At 41.0% G+C, this 23,655-nt stretch overlaps 2 protein-coding genes and 1 long non-coding RNA gene across 9 annotated transcripts in view; 1 reads left to right on the top strand and 2 right to left on the bottom strand.

Moving 5' to 3' along the window:
- LOC112575099 overlaps positions 1-807 on the top strand; it is a 98,521-nt gene extending 97,714 nt beyond the window's left edge. The window contains exon 3 of the long non-coding RNA XR_003101561.1: positions 689-807. This is a non-coding gene — a long non-coding RNA (uncharacterized LOC112575099). The remainder of the gene's footprint in view (positions 1-688) is intronic.
- LOC112575088 overlaps positions 1-23,655 on the bottom strand; it is a 111,231-nt gene that overhangs the window by 26,937 nt on the left and 60,639 nt on the right. The window lies entirely within an intron of this gene.
- LOC112575090 lies at positions 284-11,394 on the bottom strand. 7 transcript variants are annotated; one of them, XM_025256655.1, is made up of 3 exons: positions 8,773-11,387; positions 8,156-8,245; positions 284-1,587 (listed from the first exon to the last, which is right to left on the bottom strand). In XM_025256655.1, exon 3 carries the CDS (start codon positions 1,581-1,583, stop codon positions 576-578), a length of 1,008 nt encoding a protein of 335 aa, XP_025112440.1. In that variant the 5' UTR covers positions 1,584-1,587; positions 8,156-8,245; positions 8,773-11,387; the 3' UTR covers positions 284-575. The 7 variants fall into 7 exon arrangements, with proteins under 7 accessions (XP_025112440.1, XP_025112441.1, XP_025112439.1 ...); XM_025256656.1 differs by having other exon boundaries at positions 8,156-8,223; XM_025256658.1 differs by lacking the exon at positions 284-1,587 and adding an exon at positions 4,485-6,770 and having other exon boundaries at positions 8,773-11,394.

The raw sequence follows: 23,655 nt of genomic DNA, 5'->3' as shown, positions 1-23,655 counted from the left end.
ACTAATTCTAAATAATAAGATTAACCTATTGAGCTTTAGGGATAGAGGGTATAGTAGATCAGTGGAAAAATATTTGTGGAGAAAAAGTAACTTAAAAGCTACAAAAGAGTGTTACATAGGTTGGTATGTGTGCGACTGCATCGGTATAAATTGTCGTGAGCCATGCCACAAATATCGAACAGATTAGTACATTATAGTGGTATGTTATTTTATATTTTAGAACATTAATGCTATTTTTAGTATACACCAATATTTGCACAGCCTTGCCAACAGATGAAGGATATATTTTGCTAGAATTCAAACATTTATTAAACAATAAGATTTAAACCCAATATAGATTAACACCAGTAAGTAAATCATGAAGAGGATAATAATCATAGAAGAATTTAGAAAGCGTTTGACAAACGGAAATTCTAATGTACAAAGACACAGAAAACCCTGCACACGACGCATGCTACTACAGTTCAGCATTGAAATAAAGGAATGGCAGACAGAGTGAGCTGAAAAAGGATTACAAATGTTAAGCTAAAAAATAATGAAAAACACAAGGATGTTTCCTGTAAGGTTCGTCACACTTACAGATAATTATTAACAATCATAATACATAGTGAGCAAAAAATAAAACATAGTCCTTGACGCTTCATGTCGAAATGGGCTGCATCTGAGGACATATTCCCTTTGTCGAAAGGCAATGAAGGCTTAGTACTGACATCTACGGTGGATTCCAGCCTGGTGGAGCCTGGTGTCTGAGCCTTCTCCGAGCCTGGTAGAACGCACCTGTTGTCATTGTCACGGATCTTTCCCGAGGGACACTCTTCGCAAGAACAAGGGCTGTCCTCTGTAAAGCCTTCTCGACAATTCTCATAGACGTCGCCTATGTACAGACTGGTGTTCGGGCAGAAAGACTTCCCATCGTTATCAAGGGGTTTTCCATCAGCGAGGGCCACCATGCAAAGGCCAAACAACATCCAAGCAATGATCTTTAGTACCTTGCCGCCCGTGAAAGGTGAGTGAATTTTCTTGCGGCCGAACCTTCCTCTCCGGATAAAGGTGTTTTGCTTTGTTTTGGGTGCTCGCTCCCATAAACCTGTAGCACGTGCCTCTTGTAGCCCACTTTCCTCACATTCTTCACTGGTTGAGGGTGAGAATGGTAGACCTGACATCAGTGAATCTTCATCATCTCTTACCTGAAGCTTTAAGGCGAGCAAATCGTCGCCTTTGTCAACCACCTGGTGATTGTTGCCCTTGTCAACTTCTACTTTACTTCTCTTCTCCACTGTTTCGACTTTGGAACTGCTTACTTCTGACTTTTTTCCTTCAAGTATTTTGCTCCATTTTTCAAAGTCGATGCTTCCGGCTCCCCAAAAGAGAGTTTTCTTGAAGTCGCAATCCGGTAGAAGTACTGAGCCATCATAAGGCAATCTTACGGCCAGCTCAGGTAAACCTCTTACCTGGCCCTTTGAAGTCTTCAGATTGGCTGGGTCTTCTTCGCTAGGACCAGCCGCTCCATACCAATCTTCCTGACTGAGCCAGGGTGCTATCTTATAGGGTCTTCGAAGAAGCATGTTTCTTAAGGTCTCCATAAATCTGTTAGTGGACAAATAAAAAAAATTAATTATTTACTTGCCTCTGCATGTGGTATACTGTTCAAGATCATTTTACGTATCCTTTCAGTGATATAGTTTTTTTTATGATGAGCTATTTATATGCCTATTGGCTGCACACGCTAGTGTCCTAGATGATGACAAGCAAAAACTACTTTGAGTTCGTCCTCTGGGAAACTGAATAAACATGAACAAGAACAGGAAACGTTTAAGACTGTGAATTAAACTTCCTAAAACATAATGATAAGAGTGAATGTATGTTCAAAAATAAACTGCCATTCTTTCACAACACAGCCGCGATTATGAAAGAATCTAGTTCATTCTTTAGGCGATGTTAGAAAATGTACTTCATCATGTGTCCTTTTTCCTTGACCAACAATGTCCTTTGAAATATGATGAGACCAGTATTTCAAATTTTTTAGCATTAACTTTGCATGTTTATTTAGGGGTACTTTTACAAATGAAATAAAACATGTGAGTGATCATGCAACTCACCACTCGCCGTTCATTTCTGAACCCTAAGTCAAAGTATTACTAAAAGTTGTGGCCTGTTCTACTCTTATGTCTGAAAATGCTCAGTCATTTGCACACGGAGTAGATGAGACAGGGGGCAACACTGCAAGAGTCTAGAGAGGGAGAGAATGCGAGAGGAAGATAACTTAGGTTTTAGTCATTCATTTGAAAGTTTTAATAATGATTAACTGCTCATAAAGCTCATAAAGCAGCATCACCAACACATTAGCCACTGTGAGCTCTAAATGTCTTACAAAATAGATTTTTATTACAACATTAAAGAAAGTGGGTGAGAAAGTGGGACCGAGGCTCAGAGGCGGACTGGAGCTTTAAAGCGGCCCGGGCATTATTTACAGAGCAGCCCTTCTCATGATGCTCCTACGTGCTTAATATTATTCTATAGAAAAAAATAGGCCCACTGGCCCACCGGTCATTGCCCAAATGCCCGACTGGCCAGTCCGCCACTGCCGAGGCCTTTGGAAAGAGGCTGACCATTCAGGAACTATAGCTGAGAGGCTCCCTGCAGGCTCTAGGCTCATGGCGGCCCTGGGCAGAGAAAGAATCGGTGGCCTCTTCACCCGCCAGTGTCAATAAAACCAAGTGGCAGCCCATGATATTTTCATTACGGCAGACTGTTATAATATTATATATAACTTACTGCTCCTACTCTAGCAACATTAGTAAATACAGCGGACTAAGTAACAAGAAACACAATGTTTTTCGGCCACAATGCCGCCAGCTATGTCGTTATTTCTCTTTGTTTTATATTCAATATATAATGGCGTGGAGGCCCATGAGATTTGGCGGTCTTGTGCGGGTGCACCGTTTGCATATACATGTATCTAAGGCCGCCCCTGTCCCCTGTGATAAATGTGCGAGTGAAGGAAAAGGACAAAGTTATCTAGCAGGAAATCACATCGACGCCTGTTCCTGTTGATGAATGGCTCCACACAACACATCTATTTTTAGCCCATATCTGCATTCCGTGTACAAACTACACACCTCTAGTTGTTATGAAGCGAGAGAAGAAAAATAAAAAATACTATAGATTGAATAATACTTCCTCGCACTGATTACGTATTACACGGGCTATATTGTGGCAGATCTTCCCTCTCTTTATTTTTGTATTGCAACATTGTGCTTAGAAAAGCATTTAATGCCAAACGGAGAGGCAGTTCTACTCCTAACACCACAGCAGGTCATGTTACCTCTTCGATAGGTTTATCGCCATCTTGACAAGTGGCAACACAGTTCGACCACGAACGTCCATGGTGCGACAAGACGATCATTACTACATTTACGAGATATATGCCTCTATGCAACATTATTGTTCTACATACATGTCAAGATTTATCAGTCTTACCTTTCTGATCTTCGATATCTCTTCTTCCGATTATTGATAGTTGTGTTGTCTACTACGAGCACCCGTGAGCGAATGAAAACTTTACGAGTTCTCGCCTTTTTTTCAGAGAGAGTTATCTCCCATGCACTGCTGACTCCAACTTTGTTACCCCCCATTGATTTATTGGCGTGAACTATAATGTGATGCAGTCATTCCACTAAATTAATTAGTACAAGCTTTAATCCGAATATGATCCTGTCATAGATCACATCACAACAAAATAAGTAAAAATAAAAAAGTGGCTGCAGATATTAGCCCCAAACTCAGCATCAAGATGCAAGGTGTTTAGAAAAGTGTCAATAATCTTAACATCAGTAGAGAGTAAATTGGACCCACTACAATTTGCAGGTACCCACTACAAAGGGAAGGGTGCTGACGATACCAAGTTGCTCATTCTGAACACACTGTATATATATATTTGTGTTATTAAGTTCAGGTAAATGCTGTGCATGATATGTCTGTAGAAACAATAATTATAGGCATCCTAAATAGTTTGTGTCATCTGCAGTCCAGCTGCTCAATCACAGGTGACTTTAGGGTGCGGAATGCAAGCCTGGCTTTGTTTATTTGGCTTCTTACATCTTCATCTATACCTCCCTCTTTGCTGACTATGCTGCCAAGTTAGGTGAAACAGACTCTGTAATACATTCCCCATGCTGTTGCAGTGGAGCTTCTTGCTTGTTGTTGACCCTCATTACTTCCGTCTTATATTTTTCACAGTACTCCTTTTTTATATTCTTTTTGACTTGTTCAAATTTTTCGCCTAGAACTTAATTTATTGTATATCTATTCATACATATTAACTGATTATCTTCCCATGTTTAAATTGCCCACTGGGGACTAATAAAGTTAGACATTGTCATTGTCAAGCAAAACTATTACATTCAGTCACACGTAGAGGGCACACGCACAGACACAGGCGCACACATTGACAGAAAAAGGATGAGAAGCACAATAAACAACTGTACAGCTGGACAAGTTGTTTATTAAGAACAACAATAATTACAACAATTTGAAAATCTAAATGGAAGTAGCACTGAATTTCTTTACAGTTGTCAGCCCCTTTGGTTCAAGATTTCATCATTCAAAAGCGGATGTGATTTGCTTTTTGCCACGCAAACTACATGCAGATATGTGACATAAAACACAACCTGTGTCAAAAGACATACACACTTTCAGATTTGTCATTAGTGATTTGTCTGGACACAAAACATTTTCTGTGTTTTATGTTTGTTGCATGTCATTTAACAAAGAATGCGGACAATAACCCAAGTGACTAGGTGGTCACATAATGTTGCTGATGTCTCCTATCCTAATATGTCTTTTACATTTTGATTCCTCCTTACCCCAGAAAACTCCACTCTTATTATATTAGAACTGTCACACAGTTACTATCAGTACTGATTCACTCACAGCCAGCTGTCCAAACCTTTAATGGGATATACAGAATGTAGTTTTAATATAGCTTTAGTTCTGGGTGTCTTGTTTGCTGTGCATTCATAATTGGATTAAACTTGACAATCCAAGATATAAAATACGAGAGATACAAGAGATCTTTGTTCCTTTCACTCTCTGGGGAATATGGGAACATCAATACCTGCAATTAAAGTAACCAAATCTAAACAAAGCCAACACACCAATTATCACACCATAGTCACAGTCCACATCTTCTTCATACTAACATACAGGGTACTAACATACAGACAAAAGCCTCGCCCTCTCCATAGTGAAATACAGAGTAAAAGCCTGCAGCTCTTCATACTAACATTCAGGTAAAATTCACCATCCTCTCTTACTAGCATACTGGGCAAATGCCTCAACCTCTCCATACTAACAAGCAGGATAAATGCCCCAACCATTCCATATTAACACACCAGTCTTTCTCCTCTTGCCCGTCCTCTTTCTCCACCTCACTAACGTCCTATTTGCACCATCAGCATGAATCCAATAAACACAACAAAAAGGAGTAAAATTTAGTGGAGTTATCATGTACTCTTGCTCACAGTCTATAACTAGTATTCTCCAGATCCATCCACTCTCTAACATATAAATATAGTGCATGGGGATCGAACAATCACTCCAATACCTCCCAAATATCTTCATCATTCTCTATGTACACACGGAGGTACACCATTTACTCTGTGAACACCCACGAAAGAGAAGTTCACCATAATTTCTTACATCTTCCAGATCCATTAATCATTGACTGTGGAGAAATATCACCCATACTTTATACACTTCTACACCTCCACACACGGAAATCTTCCTTTGAATGATTTTGATGTTTGGAATAAATTTACGGTGATTGTAGTTGATCATACTGTGATTCCATTACGGTGTAATCACCAGAATGTTTTACCCACACACAATATACTATGATTATGATAGCAACAATAACGAGTAAACCAAAACTCGATGTAAGAACAGCGATAAGAATGTTTGAGTTTAAGTTCTTTGTGTCATTGTCGTTTTTCACTCCTCTATCATCAACGTCCTTATTTGGAGGAGTCATCACAGTATGGAGGTCCTCGGTTACCTCGTGTCTGGGAGTCGAACTATCTGGTGATAGTCCTTCGATGATTGGAGAACACACGTGACTGTGATCCGTGGCCACATTTTTGCAGTTTCCGATGTTGTTCTGTAAGAATCTTTGGGTTCCATCTGGACACAGACTGTCCACACACCGACAGTCGCTGTTTTGAGTAAAGCCCCGGTGACACTCTGTGGTGTTGGGATACGGGGTATAGTCATGGCTACAGATGCACAGGTCGTCCTCTTCGTTTCCCCCTCGACACAGTAACATCTGACCTTTACCTCTGCAGGTAGACTTTGGTTCGGAACATTGTGGGAACCGTACAGTGTCGGATTGTCTGTCTTTCGGCTCGAAATAGCCGTCGTCGCAAGGATAGATATTCTGCACAGGGTCCCCACTAGCGTTTCTTTCTAATTTCATATGATTTCCTTTACTTACTGTTATCCTTTGAAGACAGGCTAGAAAAAGAGATGGAGATTCTTGACAGTGTAGGACTGTTCCCGGGTAGTTTCTGCAGCACAGCTTGCTGAGAGATCCCCAATAATATTCGTCATATTCAAAATCTCGCGGGGGACACCCGAACACAACGTTTTGGATCTGATCCCAGCAAGCGGATGGAAGGACCTGCGATGCCTCTCCCTTTGAACATGTCCAAAGGACAATACAGCCAAACAGAATTCTGGCTGTCAGGGTCGACATTTTCCTATTCTTGTCCATCCTGAAAACGAAGAGACTGTTGTTGTGTATAATTATGTATGTTTTAACATTTTTATTATTTACCGACAAAAACTGCTGAAGCGAAACAGCGTGTCACTGCTGAAAATTGACATTTTTCATAAAGCAACAATATTAGAAGAATTTATTGATTGACTGACTGGTTTGTTTATTTGTTTGCTTACTCTTTCATTCAATGCTTAACCTGAAACTTGGATAAATCTTGACACTAAAAAACCTAATTAATATTATCCATTACTGTAAAATAAAAAGTCTATCTGTACATTTTCTGCAGCTAAACAACTAAAAGCTTTGAGTTACATGGGGGGGGGGGGAACCCCAGCAACATCAAGCCCATAGAAATAACTGCACACACCAACATTGTTTTTGAATAACACTTCGTGAATTTGTAAATAAATGAGATGTAAATAAGTCATTTCAGTGCGGGGAGGGAAGGATGTTTCCATTTTTTTTGTCTAATAGACTGATGTTAGCCTCTAAAAGCCGTTAGCTAATCGAAATACTTCGTTTAGTTTCTTTCTGTCCTGCGGCCCTCGTAAATAAATAATAAAGCCCTTGGTGATAAACAAGAGCCGTCAAAAAGTACCCCAGCTTCCTACATACCCGCCAACTTCAGATATGAGGATTAAATTTTTTTTTTTAAATACGTGTTAATATGAGAACAAACAGAGGTAGGACCTACCGAGTAGACATGAATGGGAAGGAACTGACAGTTTGGCCGCTTCAACTACGTAAGCAAAAACAGGTACTATAAATAGAACTGAGGGTCCTCACGGGTTTACTCTAGTTTGAGTTTGGATTCAGTCCAGGATTTTCCAACCAGTCGTTAAATATGCCACTTGTATCACATTAATATCTTTAGACTAAGTGAAACATTGGTCCTCTCCTCAACAATTAGTGTGTGAAAGGCTCTGAGCAGATTAATAACAGACTACATGGCCTGCTCCTAGATTATTTTACAAAGCCACAAAATCCACGGGGTACTGCAGCTTAGGTTGCCATTGAAGTCACCCGAGTATAGCTACCGGTCTTCAGCCCCGACACCACACGATCCACTCAGGTCAAACTAGTCTTGCTAGAGGGCTAAAGGCTTGAAGTACATAGAAGCCCCTGATCTTGAGACTAGACAGGCAAGTTATCTGTTAAGTAGAAATGTTGAAGTGGCCACTTCAATGCGAATCAAGAGTACAGCTGAGCAGCGAAAGCTATCCGTTTATCATCTGCTCTTTGCTGTTTAAAACGGTGTAAACATGCCTCTATTTGTTTTCGCATATTAATATGATTTAATGTAAAATAAAGCCTCTAATAAATAAACTGAAATGTGGAAGATGCATTTTAAGAAACGATATGCGAGAAGAGTTTACACACCTGCACACACGTAAATAGAAGTTCACTGTAAAGTTGTCAGTTAAGTTCGTAGGTCATCTTGACATAGGCTGTCAATAGAAAATGAATCTCCTGAAAACAGACGAGTGTGTTTCGATGCACAAACATGTAACCACAAAATATCCCACAAAATGAGTGTCTGGTGTGATCAAAGGCAAAGTCCTCGTCACTGTGTTGTAAAGAGTCAGCAGGTCTGAGTCGCCTACACACTGACAGTCCGTGGTTGAGCCACTCCCTTTTTTTTTCTTTTGGGCGACGTTAGGTTTTACAGTTTGAAAAAAAAAAAACTGGAAATAAAACCACACACACTCACACAGATCGAGGGGTGGAGGGGGAATTGGTGTTTTACGCCGTCAGCAACTAAGGCTACATCACGGCAACAAACCAGTCCTGTAAACAGATGCCACATTGAGAGAAAGAACAGCGAGACGAGAACTGAACCCTGTACAGCCAACCCTCAGTGTATTGGTGACAGGCGCAATAACCTTTGGGTCACCGAACCACCTCCACAGAGATAGAGAAACACACATATACACGTACACACATACAAGTACATGGTCATAAACAACCCAAAAAAACAAACACACGCGCCTACTTACCTCCATCAAGCCCAGATGGATCCTGTGACATCACTGTGGTGACAGTGGTATAATAATCCCAGACCCCGGATGTTGTTTTCGCCCTTCTTGCTAGTCTTTCGGGGTCGTCGGCACATTCCATCTCCGTGAGTTAAGTACATCCTGCGTAGTCATGGAGATGGGAAGTCAAGTAAACCTGCAAGGGGAAGTAGTCCTTCTGAGAACATGCTTGAGATGTTGCTCCTTGGCTGAATGGGATATGTTCTCACAACTGTTGTTGTGGGCTCGTTGTTGTCGCAGTTGTTGCTGTATTTTGTCAATGAAGAAGACAACCAGATCAGCAGTGCCACGAACCAGAGCCACCATTTTCAAGACTGGACTAATTTCGCAGTTCACTCCTATTCCAGTAGTGTCAGTGTTCCTGGAGATCACAGTCAAGTTGTCGCAATCCCTTTTGGAAATAAAACTCACATATTCTGCTTTCGTCATCTTTCCTTCTCTTCTGTGTGTGTCTAGCGTTGATTAAAGATAGGATTCTGAAATTATGTTTATTAGACAATTTAAGATATGCCGTACACTCCGCCTAGGATTAACAGGAAGTTTGAGGTTGATTACTTCAGTGATTTTAAAAAGTCGCTCCAGATTGCACACTTTTATGTCGATTTACTCCAAAAGTGATGCAGATTTCCTTCAGTAGAGACAAAGTTTTCATCTGAGGTTTCTTTTCCCTGTTTGCTAGTTCACAGATGCTATGTACACGAATACCTCACGGCTGCTTTTAATCTGAAGCTCCATTGTTGTTTGAAAGATCAGAGGTCAAATGAAGTGATTCCTGCCATGTCCACGTCCATGCGTGGATCGAAGAAAGATTTTCTTGAATGATATTTGTCCGAGATCGTGTTGACAACGAGACCTGTCCCTTCTCAGCCTGGCAGACTTGCAAAAGTTTCGAATGTCGGCCACGAGCTTCTCTACAATTACCTTCCTTGGTGTCTGGATCTGACACCAAAAGGTAAACCGATATACCAAGCCCAACTATACATCCTCATGTATATTGGTCACTGACAATCTCTAAAATATTCATTAAAATGTAAACCTAATAACTGAAAAATACCTGGTATCAGTGTGTCTATGATAGTCCTCGACACACGGAGGATACTTCAGAGCACAGACTTCTTCCGCTTGAAGTCCCATGTGCGCAACCTTCATTGATATATCGACATTGCTGGCTCTATTATCAGTTGTTGTCCAACATTTATCTGACCTTTCCTATGTACGTAATTTGGCATAAAAACAGTCCGACTAAATAGCACCAACACATCCTCCTGCCATGTTTTTAAACAACAGAGACAGTTTATATTGGTGTAGTGTTTAGTCAGGCGTGGTTACAGCCCTCGGTATGAACCGTGTTGTGTTACAAACATTGCGAAAGTAGGTTATCCTTTATCTAATCTTCAGGTCGACACCAAGGTATGTGCACTGTTCTTGCGAAAACTTGAGTGTCAGAGCAGGGTAGAAGACCTACACTGGCTACACATATACATGTGAAAGGGGATATTGAGGAAAGGAGGTCATGACAATGAGCGGGTCTGTGGATATGTTAAAAAGAGAAAATGAAGAACAAGAAGTACTAAAAGAAGAGAAAGAAAGAAAGGAGGGGGAGAAAAACAAGCAGAACCGAACAAGTAAAAAGAGAAATCGAGGGAACGAGAGAGCAAGAAATGAACGAGAATGAAAGAATAAGTTGAAGAGAAAGATCGATATGTCTCGTACCGATCGCCTCATCGTGCCCACGATATAATTAAAACAATGGTAAAAGCAGCGATGCCCAATATTCTAAGGAAGTTGTTGAGCACTATCCCAAACTTGTGAAACTCGCGCGAGGTGTGCACGTGCTCGTCCGATGTCCTCATGGCGGCGTTAATGACATCAGTCGTTGTCCAGTTCACACCCACGGCGCTGTCTTCACTCCATCCTGCGGACACGCACGTGCTGTTCTTGTCCCCATCACTCTCGAGACCACCGACGCAACGCTCGCAATAACAGCCACTATTTGAGCCGAAACCACCCCAGCAAGCGGAAACATTGGGATGACCTTTGACCCTGTACGAGGCACCACATCCGCATAGGTTGTCGGAGGTGGCGCCCCCATCGCTCAGCAGTACTTCCCCCCACCTTGTGTCACATGTTTTCTTTTTTCGTCGGCACACAGGGGCTGTGATTTCGTACGACTTCCTGGTCGCATCTTCGTAGAAACCTTCGTGGCAGACGAGAAGCTCGTAGTGCACCGAACCGTCGTCACGCACCGACAACCTCAGCGTCTTCCCAGGCGGCGCCACCTGCTCCTCCACGCACGCTTGGATGATGTAAAGCTTCCCGTCGGATTCGAACCGCCCTTCCTGGCAGCTGAACCGCAAACTTCCGTTGAGCGGCGCGCAGCACATTTCGTCCAGTCGCATCCACTTCTCAGAGTTCAAGGTGGGATCGTCGCACCTGTTCCTATGACGAAGTGTGGACCTGCACGACCTCGACAGGGGCTGAGAAGTCTCCAGGTGAAAAGGCTGTCCTGCCCAACAGGCCGCAGCAAAAGCCTGCAAAATGAGGCATTGGACCGCTTGTTCCAGCATGAGTGTCTCTCCTTTCATCAGTTGCTAGTCTATAACTTGAAAAATGTCTCTGACACCTGTCGTCTGCTCAAAACATTCAGTTCTTGTTTATTCTTCGATCGCTTCTCCATCTTTTTAGCAGACGGATCTCCATGCAGGAGCTGTCAATCAAACTCTCCAGCTGCTTGCTTATTTCTTATGTTTTTCTGCAGACACAGCTGACGATTTGACAGATATTCGTATTTCTTGTTTCATCTTATTTAACCTTACAGTATCTTCCGGAAAAGAGTCACAATATTTCTGGTTGTCGAATGAAGAGTTTATCTTTTTTCTTCTTATTATTGATTATTCTTAATCATTTTCGTGGATTCTGTCTCCTCAGTTCTCCTCCCCTCAAAATTCAAAGCATCTGCTCTGGCTCTTGTATCGTTGTACATTCTGGACAGTTAAAGACATTGCTTGTAACCTGCAAAAGAAAAAAAAATAAAAAAATAAAAATGCATTTATCCACCACCTATACAAAGTCGCTTAAGTCCTGAAAAAGTGAAAAAAGCCCTGTGTCCTATCGCTGTCACAAACACTTCTCCTAGCAACCAGCCCCCGGATGGTGATCTGCGCGACAATCCAGACGTTCATGTCATTATTTAACCACAACACTTCTTTAATCTTTAGGAGGATGCACTGATCACACTTGTAACTGCGAAGTTAATAGCTTTGCATGTTGTTTTGCTGCAGACTGCACTTCACGAACTCACAATACCCCAGACACCCCAGACTCTCGCCCTGTTTGCCCAAGGACGGGTGGGTCCATGATCTACCCGTCCTCCGTCGCCGTGGAAATTTGTGCCGCGGGTGTTCTTCTCTTGTACTACCTCCAGTGTCTAGATAACGGATAATGAACTTTAACCTTTAGAGATCATTGTGAATAAGAAGGATCCGGAGTTCTAGGGGGATACTCAGGGTTGTCCATGGGACATATTTTTCTATCCCGTCCCATCCCGTCCCATCCCGTCCCATGGCAATTTATGCCTGTCCCATCCCGTCCCATCCCACTGGATGTTTCCCATGGGATTCCCATGGTATTAACAATCCTATGGACAACACTGAAAACCACTTTTCGGCTTTTGTTCTATAATTCCTGCTACTTCACATACAATAGATGATTCAGAGGAAAGATTTAAATCCTTGATGAATGAAATAACAGTAAATTTATTTTGCAATATCAAGTATCGACTACCATGGGAAATACAAATGTGTGCTGTCCCATCCCATCCCATCCCATGGGACGTTTCCCATGGGATTCCCATTCCTATGGACAACACTGGGGATACTGAACATTTTTCACTAAACACTGAACTGAAAGATGTAAACACTTTTATTTTCCCATCTCTTAAATACTAAATCGTTATCATATAGGCAAGCCAGTTAAAGCTATCCGCCATAAATCAGAAAGTGCGTGCAGAAATTTCTCGACTCCGTTTTGGCACAGAATAATTTAAAGACAAAACCAGGGACAATGATGTCATGTACATACCATCTTTCAGCTGGTCTCAGGTTCATGAAAGCCAAACACACCTTGCTGGTATCTCGGCAGCGCCTTCCTATGTGTTTTGTTGCAGTCCCCGTATTTACCCTTACCTTTATAGGCTAATATATTCCATCCGGAACATTGTTTACATGTACTTGCAACCTAGATCGTCGGTTTCTACACCATCTGCAATAAAGGCTTTGCGACAAGTGGCTTTGAGGCGGAATGAAGCACAAATCACAACAAGTATCCTCTGGCAGGGACAGCACCCAACACACAACACACAACACAAGCGGATTGGCTTCATCAACTAACTTGATCCATTCTTCACAAAGGAGGGAGGTAGGGAGGGCATTTTTAACAGGACACTTGTTGTCGAGTATATGAATAACTTCGGCAGTTTATCTCAACATGACAGTCATCTTTTTCTCTTAGAAAATTCCTTACATATTCCCATAAGTGGACGAGTTATCTGCAACAAAAGTGTGAGCCATCTTCAACTAAAATTTCACATGCTTTTGCTTGTTTTTGTTCCTTTCACTAGACAGACCCACTAATCCGTTCCCTTTCCCTCAAGATCCGGGTTTTTTTTAAAGTTTTTTTTTTCTCTATTTTGACCCTTGCCGTCCCAAGGCCAGACCACTTGTTTATATTAGCGAGTTCAGAAGAGATCGCTAATAGTCTCGTGTGCCTCCGGTGGACCTACATGTGCGGTGACTGAATTCGAAGATGATGGGGTTAACATTTTCCATGCTTCTGTCATTATTAGCTACTGTGTGTATTTATTATTAATTGTTATTAAATATCATTGCATTTTACGACGTGTTAAGGGAAACACAGAGGGAAGTCAAAGAGCGATCTATTAGGTGTGTGAACACATGTCGAGTATACGAGCATGCATGCACACAGCGCACGTGGTGTACGAAAACCACCGACTGCCAGTCTTGTAAACAGATGTTACATTCAGATGTAAACAGATGTTACCTATCGATTATTGAGTGTGTTAAGCGGTTATACTGTGGGTTTCATACGCCATTGTGCAACACGTGCATGTCATTATAGGTACAAACATAGATATTACATATACTAAATCCTTTTAATGGGAACCGTCGACAAAGAGATTTTAAAGTAAAAGTCAACCTCAACACACAAACACAGTGTCGCATCAGTATTCACTGCACATCTGCGATCCCATAGCACGAATATGTCTGGTACATGACAGTTATATAAAACATAGCTTCATATTCCTTTCAAAAATTCAAGAAAACTTTTACGATGCTATCTATTTTTGTGTTATCTGAAAGTAATGAATAGGCAGGCGTTAGCTCAGAACTGAATACACTTAAGAGATCGTACAAATAATATTTTTTAAAAATTCATAGTCATCTGCTCCTCGAATCACCCTTCTATAAAACAACATTTTGTTTATCACACATATCTATTTATTAGCGACTTTTCAAAAAATGAAGAACATTTTCAAAGTGACGCTAATTGCTAATCGACAAACCAACAGCAGCAGAAACAACACAAACACACGGCAGCCAAAAAGAGTAGGACGCCTCCATTGTAAAAGAAATCGTCAAATTTTTTCAGCCTGTCCGCAAAAAGACTTCTGGTGCCAGTGCCAGAGGCCTGCGGGAAGGGATCAGCCGTGGGGATGACGTGTGTAAATAGTATGCTTGAACTGTTGCAGTCCTGGTCATCACAACGTGTGCACCTCGTCGATACCTCTTCCGGATGTGACGTCAGAACAGGAGTAGGAGGCTCTCCTCGAGCGACAGGCCGGGCGAAGCAGCAGGCAAGGAAGCAGACCGTGACAAATGTAAACAGAAACACGCTGCTGCTTTCACGTGTGGCCCAGCGTGCATTGCGGCTGATGGAGGTCCTTGCCCCTTCCCGCCGACAGACGGATGAAAATGTCCTGAGCATCTTCCACACTAGGACCCTCGATTCCTCGCTCGTGCTGGATGTCGCCAGATGAACTTTGGATTTGACGGCCTTGCCCAGTGCACGTCAGCTGCGACGGTAGCCAAGCTCGAGTCGACGTTTTGTAGAGGACTGGGGTCTGTAAAGTCAAAAAGCATGGATCATAGATACAGATTTTTCTCGAAAACTTGCAAATAAACATAGTCTTCACTCGAACCTGAACGTTTTTATTAATCAATTGTCTGCGTGGGTTTCTGGTTAATTATTGCATGCACTGGCTGCTCGTGAAAGAAAAAGGCAAGTTGAGTAGCACGTTGGGCTTTAAAGGAGAGATGATTCCGCTTAAAAGTTTGGGTTTATCACAGATTTTCATAGAATATAAAACAGCTGCGGGTGGGTTCTCGAAGGTCAGGCCACGTTTCCGTACTATTTTGTGAAGGAAAACAAAATAACCCTGATTAATGATTATTTGACAAAATCAGCATCCCTCTATCATGTCAGTTTTCTCCAATTTGCTCGGCTCTTTCTCACTTTACAGCGATTGAAAACGTGGCACTATCCCCAGATAAACGATTGACGAGAGCACCTAGCTGTATAGGAGCTCTTGCACCTGATGGAGTGACGACAGCAAAACATGGCGGCTTCCCAGGAGACGCGTTATAAGTAAACGATTGTCTTGGAAACCAAAAGTTTGGGTGGTTTCGATTCAGCTTAAGCTCATCGTGCTAGTTCACTTGCAGTTACTTCTAGCTACCATACATTATAGATTTTTAAAAAATGTCTTAATTGATGTTTTAGAAATACGCAAAACACCAGTAACCGTTAAATAACTTGTACGTAACTACTATTAAAAAGAAGAAATTGCTCTAGAGAAAGCACATACACCATATTTATAGCACAGCTTTTTTTTCACGAGGGTGCATGCAATTCCTAACTGGATAAGTGTAACAGGTAGGATCCAAATAAAAAGGGGAAAGCAGGGCACGGAGTTATGTAGTGCTAATAAAGCACCGGGTAAAAGGGGTATTTTAGGTTGGGGTCTTTTTTGCGTCTGATAAAATTAAGCCTTAAAACATCGCTCGCACCCTCGAGAAATGATTCTTACAAAGCCACATAATATCCCAATCCATAAACAAAAAATGCTCAAGAAACTAGCGATAATCATTCAACACAAAGTATTAAATAAATTAAATTGTAAACCAGCCGCACAGTCGGCTGATAATCTGATGGGTTTCCGCCGATCGGGGGGAGGTGGTATCGAAGGAGTCAAACTGGATGACCGAAATATTACCTGCAGGTGTTCACAGGTTGTTCACAGGTCAGTGCGCGTCACAGATCGAGTCGCCGACAGCTAGTATATATGAGTATATGTTCATCTACTGAGTGAATCAAGTCAGTTCGGCATCCTCTCGCTCTCGTCCGTAGAGAACTATAAATAAAGTCTCTGGTCTATACCAAGCAGGACATTGAACCTCCTTCTTTTTGTGGGGGATCCAAATAGTCGCCTGTTGTCGTGTGAGAGTAATGTGACAATGAGTGACACTCACTCGTACTTCCAGCGTGAACATTAGTTCAACACTTCGGTTTTATCGCCTTTTTTTTTTTTTACTACAATTTCTTAGTGTTATAATATATAGTCGCCACCCAACCTCTAGTCTCAGCGTTCTCAACCTGTGGGCGCACCCCCTGGGGGGTCGCGACGTGATACAAGGGTCGCGAAGATGGTCATTTTTTTAAAAAGTTTCTTATACTGGTATTAGTGAAATTAGTTTAACATTGTGTAACCGAGTGGTGAGCAATTTTTGCGATCAAACTTCCAAATCTCTTCTCCCTATTCAAGTACACTGTCTCGGCATGCAGTGACTTCTCACTTCCAAAACTCAAAAACACATCTCCCTCTCAACAAATTATAGCCTCCAATCTCCTTCACCTTATTGCCCTCTCTCTTTCCCCAATCTCTCATCGCTGACTCCCCTTCTCCCTCTCCAGTCAACACCTCTCTTTTTTTCTTTAAAAGCATCTAAAAGGCACGCATTCAGGAAAACGTCCATCATTCACACCCTTTCATTCGCACGTCTGCTCAGTCCTAGTACTCTATAGGTCCCTGACAGAAGCCATGACCAACAAGGGAAGGACACCACCATATGTACAAACAACACGGGATGACACAGAGATGAATGCTTTCGTCCGAAACAGGGTTTCGTTGTGGACGCAGAAGATACTCCAAGAAAAATTTTTGATATGTTTCCGTGCTTGTGTAAGTGCATAGGCTGACTTTAACTTGAATCTTTGATCAGGTGAGAATGAATATTGCCTCTAAGCTGACTGCAAGAAAGTTCAGATTATTTCGCTGAAATTGATGTTACTAAATACGATTGGATTACGTAATCCAATTCTGGCTGATCCTAGCACAAGCGGGTTGTGTCCACGCAAGAAGAAGAGCAGCTCAATTATATCGACCTTTCGAAGTGACAATCCCTGAAAATGGTCTTCCAAAACAACACCAGTGCCAACATTCTGGTTTAGCGTCAACGGTGAATATCCTCTCCTTTCTGAGAAGCAATGAAAGTTCTGCTGCCATTTCAACTTCATATAGTGTGTGAGCAAGGATTTTCAGCATTGGCAGCACTGAAGTCGAAATACAGAAATCGTGTGGACGCGAGGCTGAGCTGCGAAATAGGCATGTGGGTACGAACATCGCACACAGGTTCGCCGTCTCTATGCAACAAGCAAGCAGGCTCAACCTTCTCATTAATCAAAGTGGAGTGTCGAATGAAAATAATATTGATTAGCACCACAGAATTTGCTTTAGTAAAATTTCATTAACAGTTGCAGATACGAACTTTCTTGCAGATACGAACTTTGTTCTTCCGTGTGATTTCCTCGACGCGGCGTCGAGCTTAGCTAAGGCTCCCCCCCCCCCCTGTCCCCCGCTCTTTCCACCGACGTAGCTGGCAAGGGGTCCGCGGACGTACGGTGTTCGTCAGGGGGTCGCCACATGTAAAAGTGAGACCGCTGCTCTAGCTGCTTCACAACTCGTGCGTTCAAGCGCATGAAAGACGGATTGCGCGATAAAATTAATAAAAACTGATTAAACTGACAATTTATCAATTACGCCTTTACACGATACTTAGTACAGTTCAGGGGTTAGAAAATAACTCACATAAATAGATAAATACGCCAGTGTTCTTGATACGAGCTGTTATAGCACGAATGTCCCTGGACTGCTGGCAGACGATTTTTTTTCCAGTTAACTACTAAAACGAGTCATGAGACTATAAAGCTTCCGGTCTATTCACATTCTTTGTTATGGCTCGCCGAGACTAAACTAACATCGGCGAACTTCGCATGAGGCTAAGCGTTGGTCTCGGCAGACAGACAGCAGTCCACCTACACACGTCCGTGATCACTAAACTCCTCTCCATTACATCTGGCCGTGCATTGAAAAGTTTTTTTTTAAAGTAATATGTCTAGAGGCTAGAGGCTGTCAGGGATGACAACAGGGACGGGGAGGAAGTAAATGAAAGTGGTTTACACCATATTTTACACAGAAGGTGTCAGTGTCTCGGGGAGGTGGGGGGATTGGATCCTATTTTTACAACGTTCTCGGCCTCGTTCTTTTTTCCAGTACGTATACAGAAGTTTCGCGATACAAAATAGTGGGAAAATATTTTATCTTTACTTTTTTTCTTTCGTTTTTTGATGTAGAGTGTTGCTGTTGAATTTAACGATAGATATAAATATTTCTTTCTTTCTTTTTCTGATCCGCATTTTGCATTTCCCAGGGACGTATCCCTTGTTTACTTTCTCGATCATCGCAAAGTCGAGGCTGGAGATGCGCAGCCACCAATTCCATCTACAACATTCTTGATTAGAATGGCAGAAGAAAATGGATACCATGACGAATGATAATGTGACAGTTACAGAAACAATAACAGCAAAGAAGAGGAGACACAGGTAGAAAGTATAACACTTGGCAATTTACACACTAGTGAAGTTCAGTTTGCTTCATGTGCGCTGGATGTCTGGGTCTGGTCATGTTGACTGTCACTGTACTAATGTTTGTATGTTTCACTTCAGCTGCCTTTTGGCTGCAATGTTGTATATGTTTAGACCGCTCATGTTTTTGTATATTGTAACCACAGCTGAGTGTTGTAACGCCATAAGTTATTTTTATCATTTTAATATTGATTTGCTGTAAGCGCATTAAGTAAACCCAAATCTGGTTTGTTTATTACTGCAGCGCATGGACCCACACTCATCTAAAATTGAAAAATCCCAAACCCTGGACAGAAGTGGAAGTGGTCAACAGAAACAATAACAATGAACACATGAACAAAGAAGTCAAAATGTAAGATTTGAAGTCTTCAGTTTGTCCTTATGCATTACATAAAATCTTTTTGTTCACAGTTCAGTCAGCATTAATTAGTCATTGCAGGATTTCTCTGTTTGTTAGCTGTAAAACCCACTCACATGTAAAATTATGCCATTTTTTTATAAATTATATGAATGTACAAAGGGAATTTCTTTGAAATGTCTGATATAGCAGCTACAGGGTACTTCTTTAATGGGAAATTAGTTTATAAGGATTTATATTTTTCCTCTCCACTCCAATTATTATTGCATGATTAAAGCTTCCCTCCACCAAAATATTTTGATGAAGCAATTATTTGTAGTTTGTTTTACAAGTATTTAGATCATTGGACTTGGAATTGTAGACCACACACATACTCAGAACATAAAGGTGAAGTTTGAACCTTCCATGTCTGACTGGACCTTTCCTTTGCTTGGAACTGTTTTCGATGTTGCAGTTGGGCCTATTTCGCCAGTGGTTGTTTGATACTGGAAATCAGATGACATACAAACCAATTCTACGCTGTATGCTTCCACTGTAAAGCTTTGAAGTGTAGCATGGCCATGTTCTAACATGAGCTGTATGTACGTCCTTGTGTTTTGTGTTTTCCGGCTATAGCACATGGTTCTCTCCTTATCACTCACAACTGAGCCTGAGATCTTTTAACTGTCGTGTTGCATGTGTGCAAGGCACACAAAAAGGATCAACCACCCTATAGACGTCTTGTAAACAAATTTATTCTCAAAGACTCTAGCGATTTACAAAAAAGTATTTACACACACATCAACAATTGTGACAAACATCAGGGTTGCATTCTCCAGTACTGGCATTGTTTAAGCATATATGTCTTGCATTCAATATGGGAAGAATGTGAATCTGTCCTAATGGTATATAAATTATTAAGTGTAGTTGCTTTTAATGACCATTAAAAAAACTCATATTGTTTACAGGCTGCTGCATTTATGAAAACCGAAGCTGTTTGGGGAATCATGTTCAGATATGATGATGAAACAACCATGTCGGGACACAAGGAAGATGTTTCCGCCAATGGAAGCAAACATCATATGATCATCTGTAATTATGCCTCATCGCCGAACTGTGTGTGTGTGTGTGGCGCGCGCATCCATGTGGCAGGCTGTATGTGTCTTGACATTAAAAGGCGAAGATATAATAAATGACCTTTGCGGTATTTTGAATTGTTACAACATTCTGGCAACTGTAAACCTGAATTTTAAAGGTTATAATCATGTTAATCGTAGGCCAGAATGATCGAAGGTAAAGGTTCTAGTTCAGTCAAATCATTACACTATTTTTCTATTTATGATTGACTGAAGATTAATAGGAATGGAAACTATATTTTCACAAAAGCCATATCAATGGGATTATAGTTGCAGTTATACCAAATTGAGCATATTCGACAAGATACATCTTAATTGATGTCCAACATAGTATATATATACATTTATGTACGGGTAAAATGATATTTACATGCAGCAAGGTACAGCCATGGAAGGATCAGTTGGTTACAAAGTGTAAAGACAGCAAATAAAGAGCTATTGGTAACATCACACTTATTCCTTCATTTTCCAATGCTTTGTAAAGATTATAGCCAGTTCAGCATTACAATAATATTTGTCAGCCATTATATGGCCGCTTCATGAGGTTTATATAATTCTACTGAATATTCTATCTAGTAGATTGGCATATTTCGAACAAAAAAAACTTACCATAATTGCATAGAGGGCAGTGAGTTAGAGTATCTTTTGTAGCACTGAGACTCATCATATTGCTCAATCTAGAATTTGATTAACGCGTGTCTCTAAGATCTATATGTCTGAGATTAGAGATGTTAGCGAACCAAGCAGAAATATCTGTTTTTAAATGAAGAAGAATACGACAGAAATGCATGGGCGTTAGAGAGCTAGTTGATGCTAGTTCCTTTTGTAACGCCTATGAAGTCTTACATTTAATTTTTTTTTTATTTCACATTGTCACACCTTCTTTGTTCTCAACTTATACCAAACAAATTGTATATAGTTTTAGTTATACTGGTTTAACCAGTTATTTGTTTGTTTAATGTTCGTGATGCAGGCAGGTGTGCTTCCTAGGCATTCGATAAAGCTCACTGTTCTTATCCTAATAGTCTGAATCAGAATATTTAATTAACTGGTTTTGGTAAAACCTATCCATCTGCACTCTGCTCAGCATTATTTCCAATCCCCCACCTAGTAATCCCTTCTGTATAGATTTATGCTTACTGCAACTATTCGCTTTTCTGCAAGCATATGTTTATTAGCCTAAAGGTGGTAAATAGATCAGAGTGACGAGGCTGATGGGTAAGTCAGTTCAGGTTGAACAGACTTGGGTAGGATCAAGACCTCTGTCTATACTTCTTTGGTTTATGCGGTCAGAAGCTTAGGTTCAGAAGATAAGCTTAAGAGTTTGAAAGATATAGTCGAGTTGTTTATCCCCAATTTTCGAAACTGGCTTCTACCTCTGCTTATTTTTCACCTAACATCATTTGAGCTGATGCTCAAGTGTTACTGTCATGTCATCAAGACTGGTGCAAAAGGATAAAAACTTGCCATAGTTTGTTTTCACAGTTTTTCCTGGGTTGCACAGTGTATAGACTGTTTTCAAACATACATGTCAATCTGTATGTTTAGCTCATGCTTTAGTTTCGTAAATGCTAGCTATTCAGTCTATAGTGAAGGAAGTTTTCTCCTTTAAGTGCTTTAACCGGGGTTTTTTGTGAAAAGGCCTTTTGTTTGGCTACATATGAAATAGCAGAAAAAGAGTAAAGGTTTCTCCTAACTTGTTCAGGTCATTGGGGAGTGAGGTGTTAAGAGACTGAAACCTAGATGTGAGCTTTGACAGTGACATCTAAACCTAAAGCATCTGAAACCTTTTCTATGAGTTTCAGCGCAGTAGAACCAAGTCTGCTCTGAAAAGGGTTGCTGAGACAAAAAGTGCATAGATTTACATAGACTTCTGACTTGCACCGTGGAACAGTGAACTTTTAGTTGCTGCTGTCTTGTGTGCAGATCCCATGATTGATTCAAATGAAGCTTGGCCCTTCTCAAGCAAGCTGCATTTGGTGTGATGTGTGACGATGAGATTTGAGAAATCTGTCACAGACTGTTCAGGGGATGGGGGAAAAAAGGCAGAAGTGTGTTCTGCTTGTAGGATCTGGCATTCGCGCAGCCCAGATTGGTTTTTCGAACTGACTGTTTTCTTGCTGTCATCTGCACCGTTGTTGTTGAGAAAGATGTATGCGTGTGATCTGCATCTTTTGGTTATACTTTGTTATAGATATTGTTCATGTATATTACACAAGATCTTGCTAGATAAACAGTTTTGAGATGAACCTAGCTTGAGATCTAAACAATATTACGTTGATGACATTGCCTCTAGCAGACAGCCTCATCTAACGGCAGGTATAATTCATCCGTATTTCTGTGTATCTTCATATTGGTTAGTCTGTATTTCATTGCATGGGATTGTACATCCGAGTGACAGTTACAACCCTCATTGGTTATGTTACGGGCAACTGGTACCTGGTGTGTAACATTTTAAGGTATAAGCTGGTCTGGCATTATTGTGCCGATTACTGTTAATTCAGTTTGTACCTTTAAAGTAGTGGAAGCAATACCACACTGCCTTCAAATGTCCATATCTTTCTCATTATAATTTGCCATGTGGTCTACTGTTCATTTTAATTGCTTAGCATCTCTAATCAACTCGGTGGACTGATGTTTAGATACTGTCATCTTCATTTGGCTTTCTAAAACTTGCGCAGCAGGACATTGTCTGACACACTACACTATGAATGCTGTTTCAGTCATACTAACACATAATTCTTTTTGCTGAAAAGCTGCTGGCGACACGTGCCTTGCTTGGGAGAAACTGTTCCCCTTTATTCTCTCTCCGGGTACGGAAGCTCCACTATGGTCCACTTCAGGCAAAATGGAGTTAAACATTAAAATGCACCACAAAACATCTAAGCTATCTCAAACAACAAATCATAGAATTAGTTCACAGCAATTTAAGTACCCATCTCCTGCCTTCTAATCATGTAATATTTAGGTATTTTTAAAAATGTACATTTTTCAACAGGTAATTTCATAAAAAAAGCAAAATGTAACTTTAACATAACCTTTTACTCTGGCGTTTCTTATGCCGCGAATACCACGTTACTTATACATCCCCAAGCGTGACCCCGCATTCTTCTACATGGTGTTAAGAAGCAACAGTGTGACAACATCGTCATGTGGATAATGATGTGTTGAGTAGATGACAGTGCGCAAGAAAGTTGGGTGGGCCCATAAATAGCCTGTTAATCATCAGACCGCTGGCAAAAGTAACAAAAACTTAGAAGATGAGATCAGAATCGACTCAGTCAAGTTGCTTCTAATACAGTCCGAGTGGTTTTTCCTCTAACTGAAATACTCGCTCCTGGACTAACTTGAGAATATTTTTGCTCTTAGGGC

Source organism: Pomacea canaliculata, linkage group LG11, assembly GCF_003073045.1.
Source record: "Pomacea canaliculata isolate SZHN2017 linkage group LG11, ASM307304v1, whole genome shotgun sequence".
NCBI classification, from domain to species: Eukaryota; Metazoa; Mollusca; class Gastropoda; order Architaenioglossa; family Ampullariidae; genus Pomacea; species Pomacea canaliculata.
This window is presented reverse-complemented; position numbering and strand designations above follow the sequence as displayed.

Excerpts from the sequence above, each read along its gene's own strand:
- LOC112575090 (XM_025256652.1), bottom strand. The coding sequence starts at position 3,635 with ATGGGGGGTAACAAAGTTGGAGTCAGCAGTGCATGGGAGATAACTCTC. Across the intron at positions 1,588-3,480 it reads AGATATCGAAGATCAGAAAG|ATTTATGGAGACCTTAAGAA; the intron begins GTAAGACTGATA and ends GTCCACTAACAG.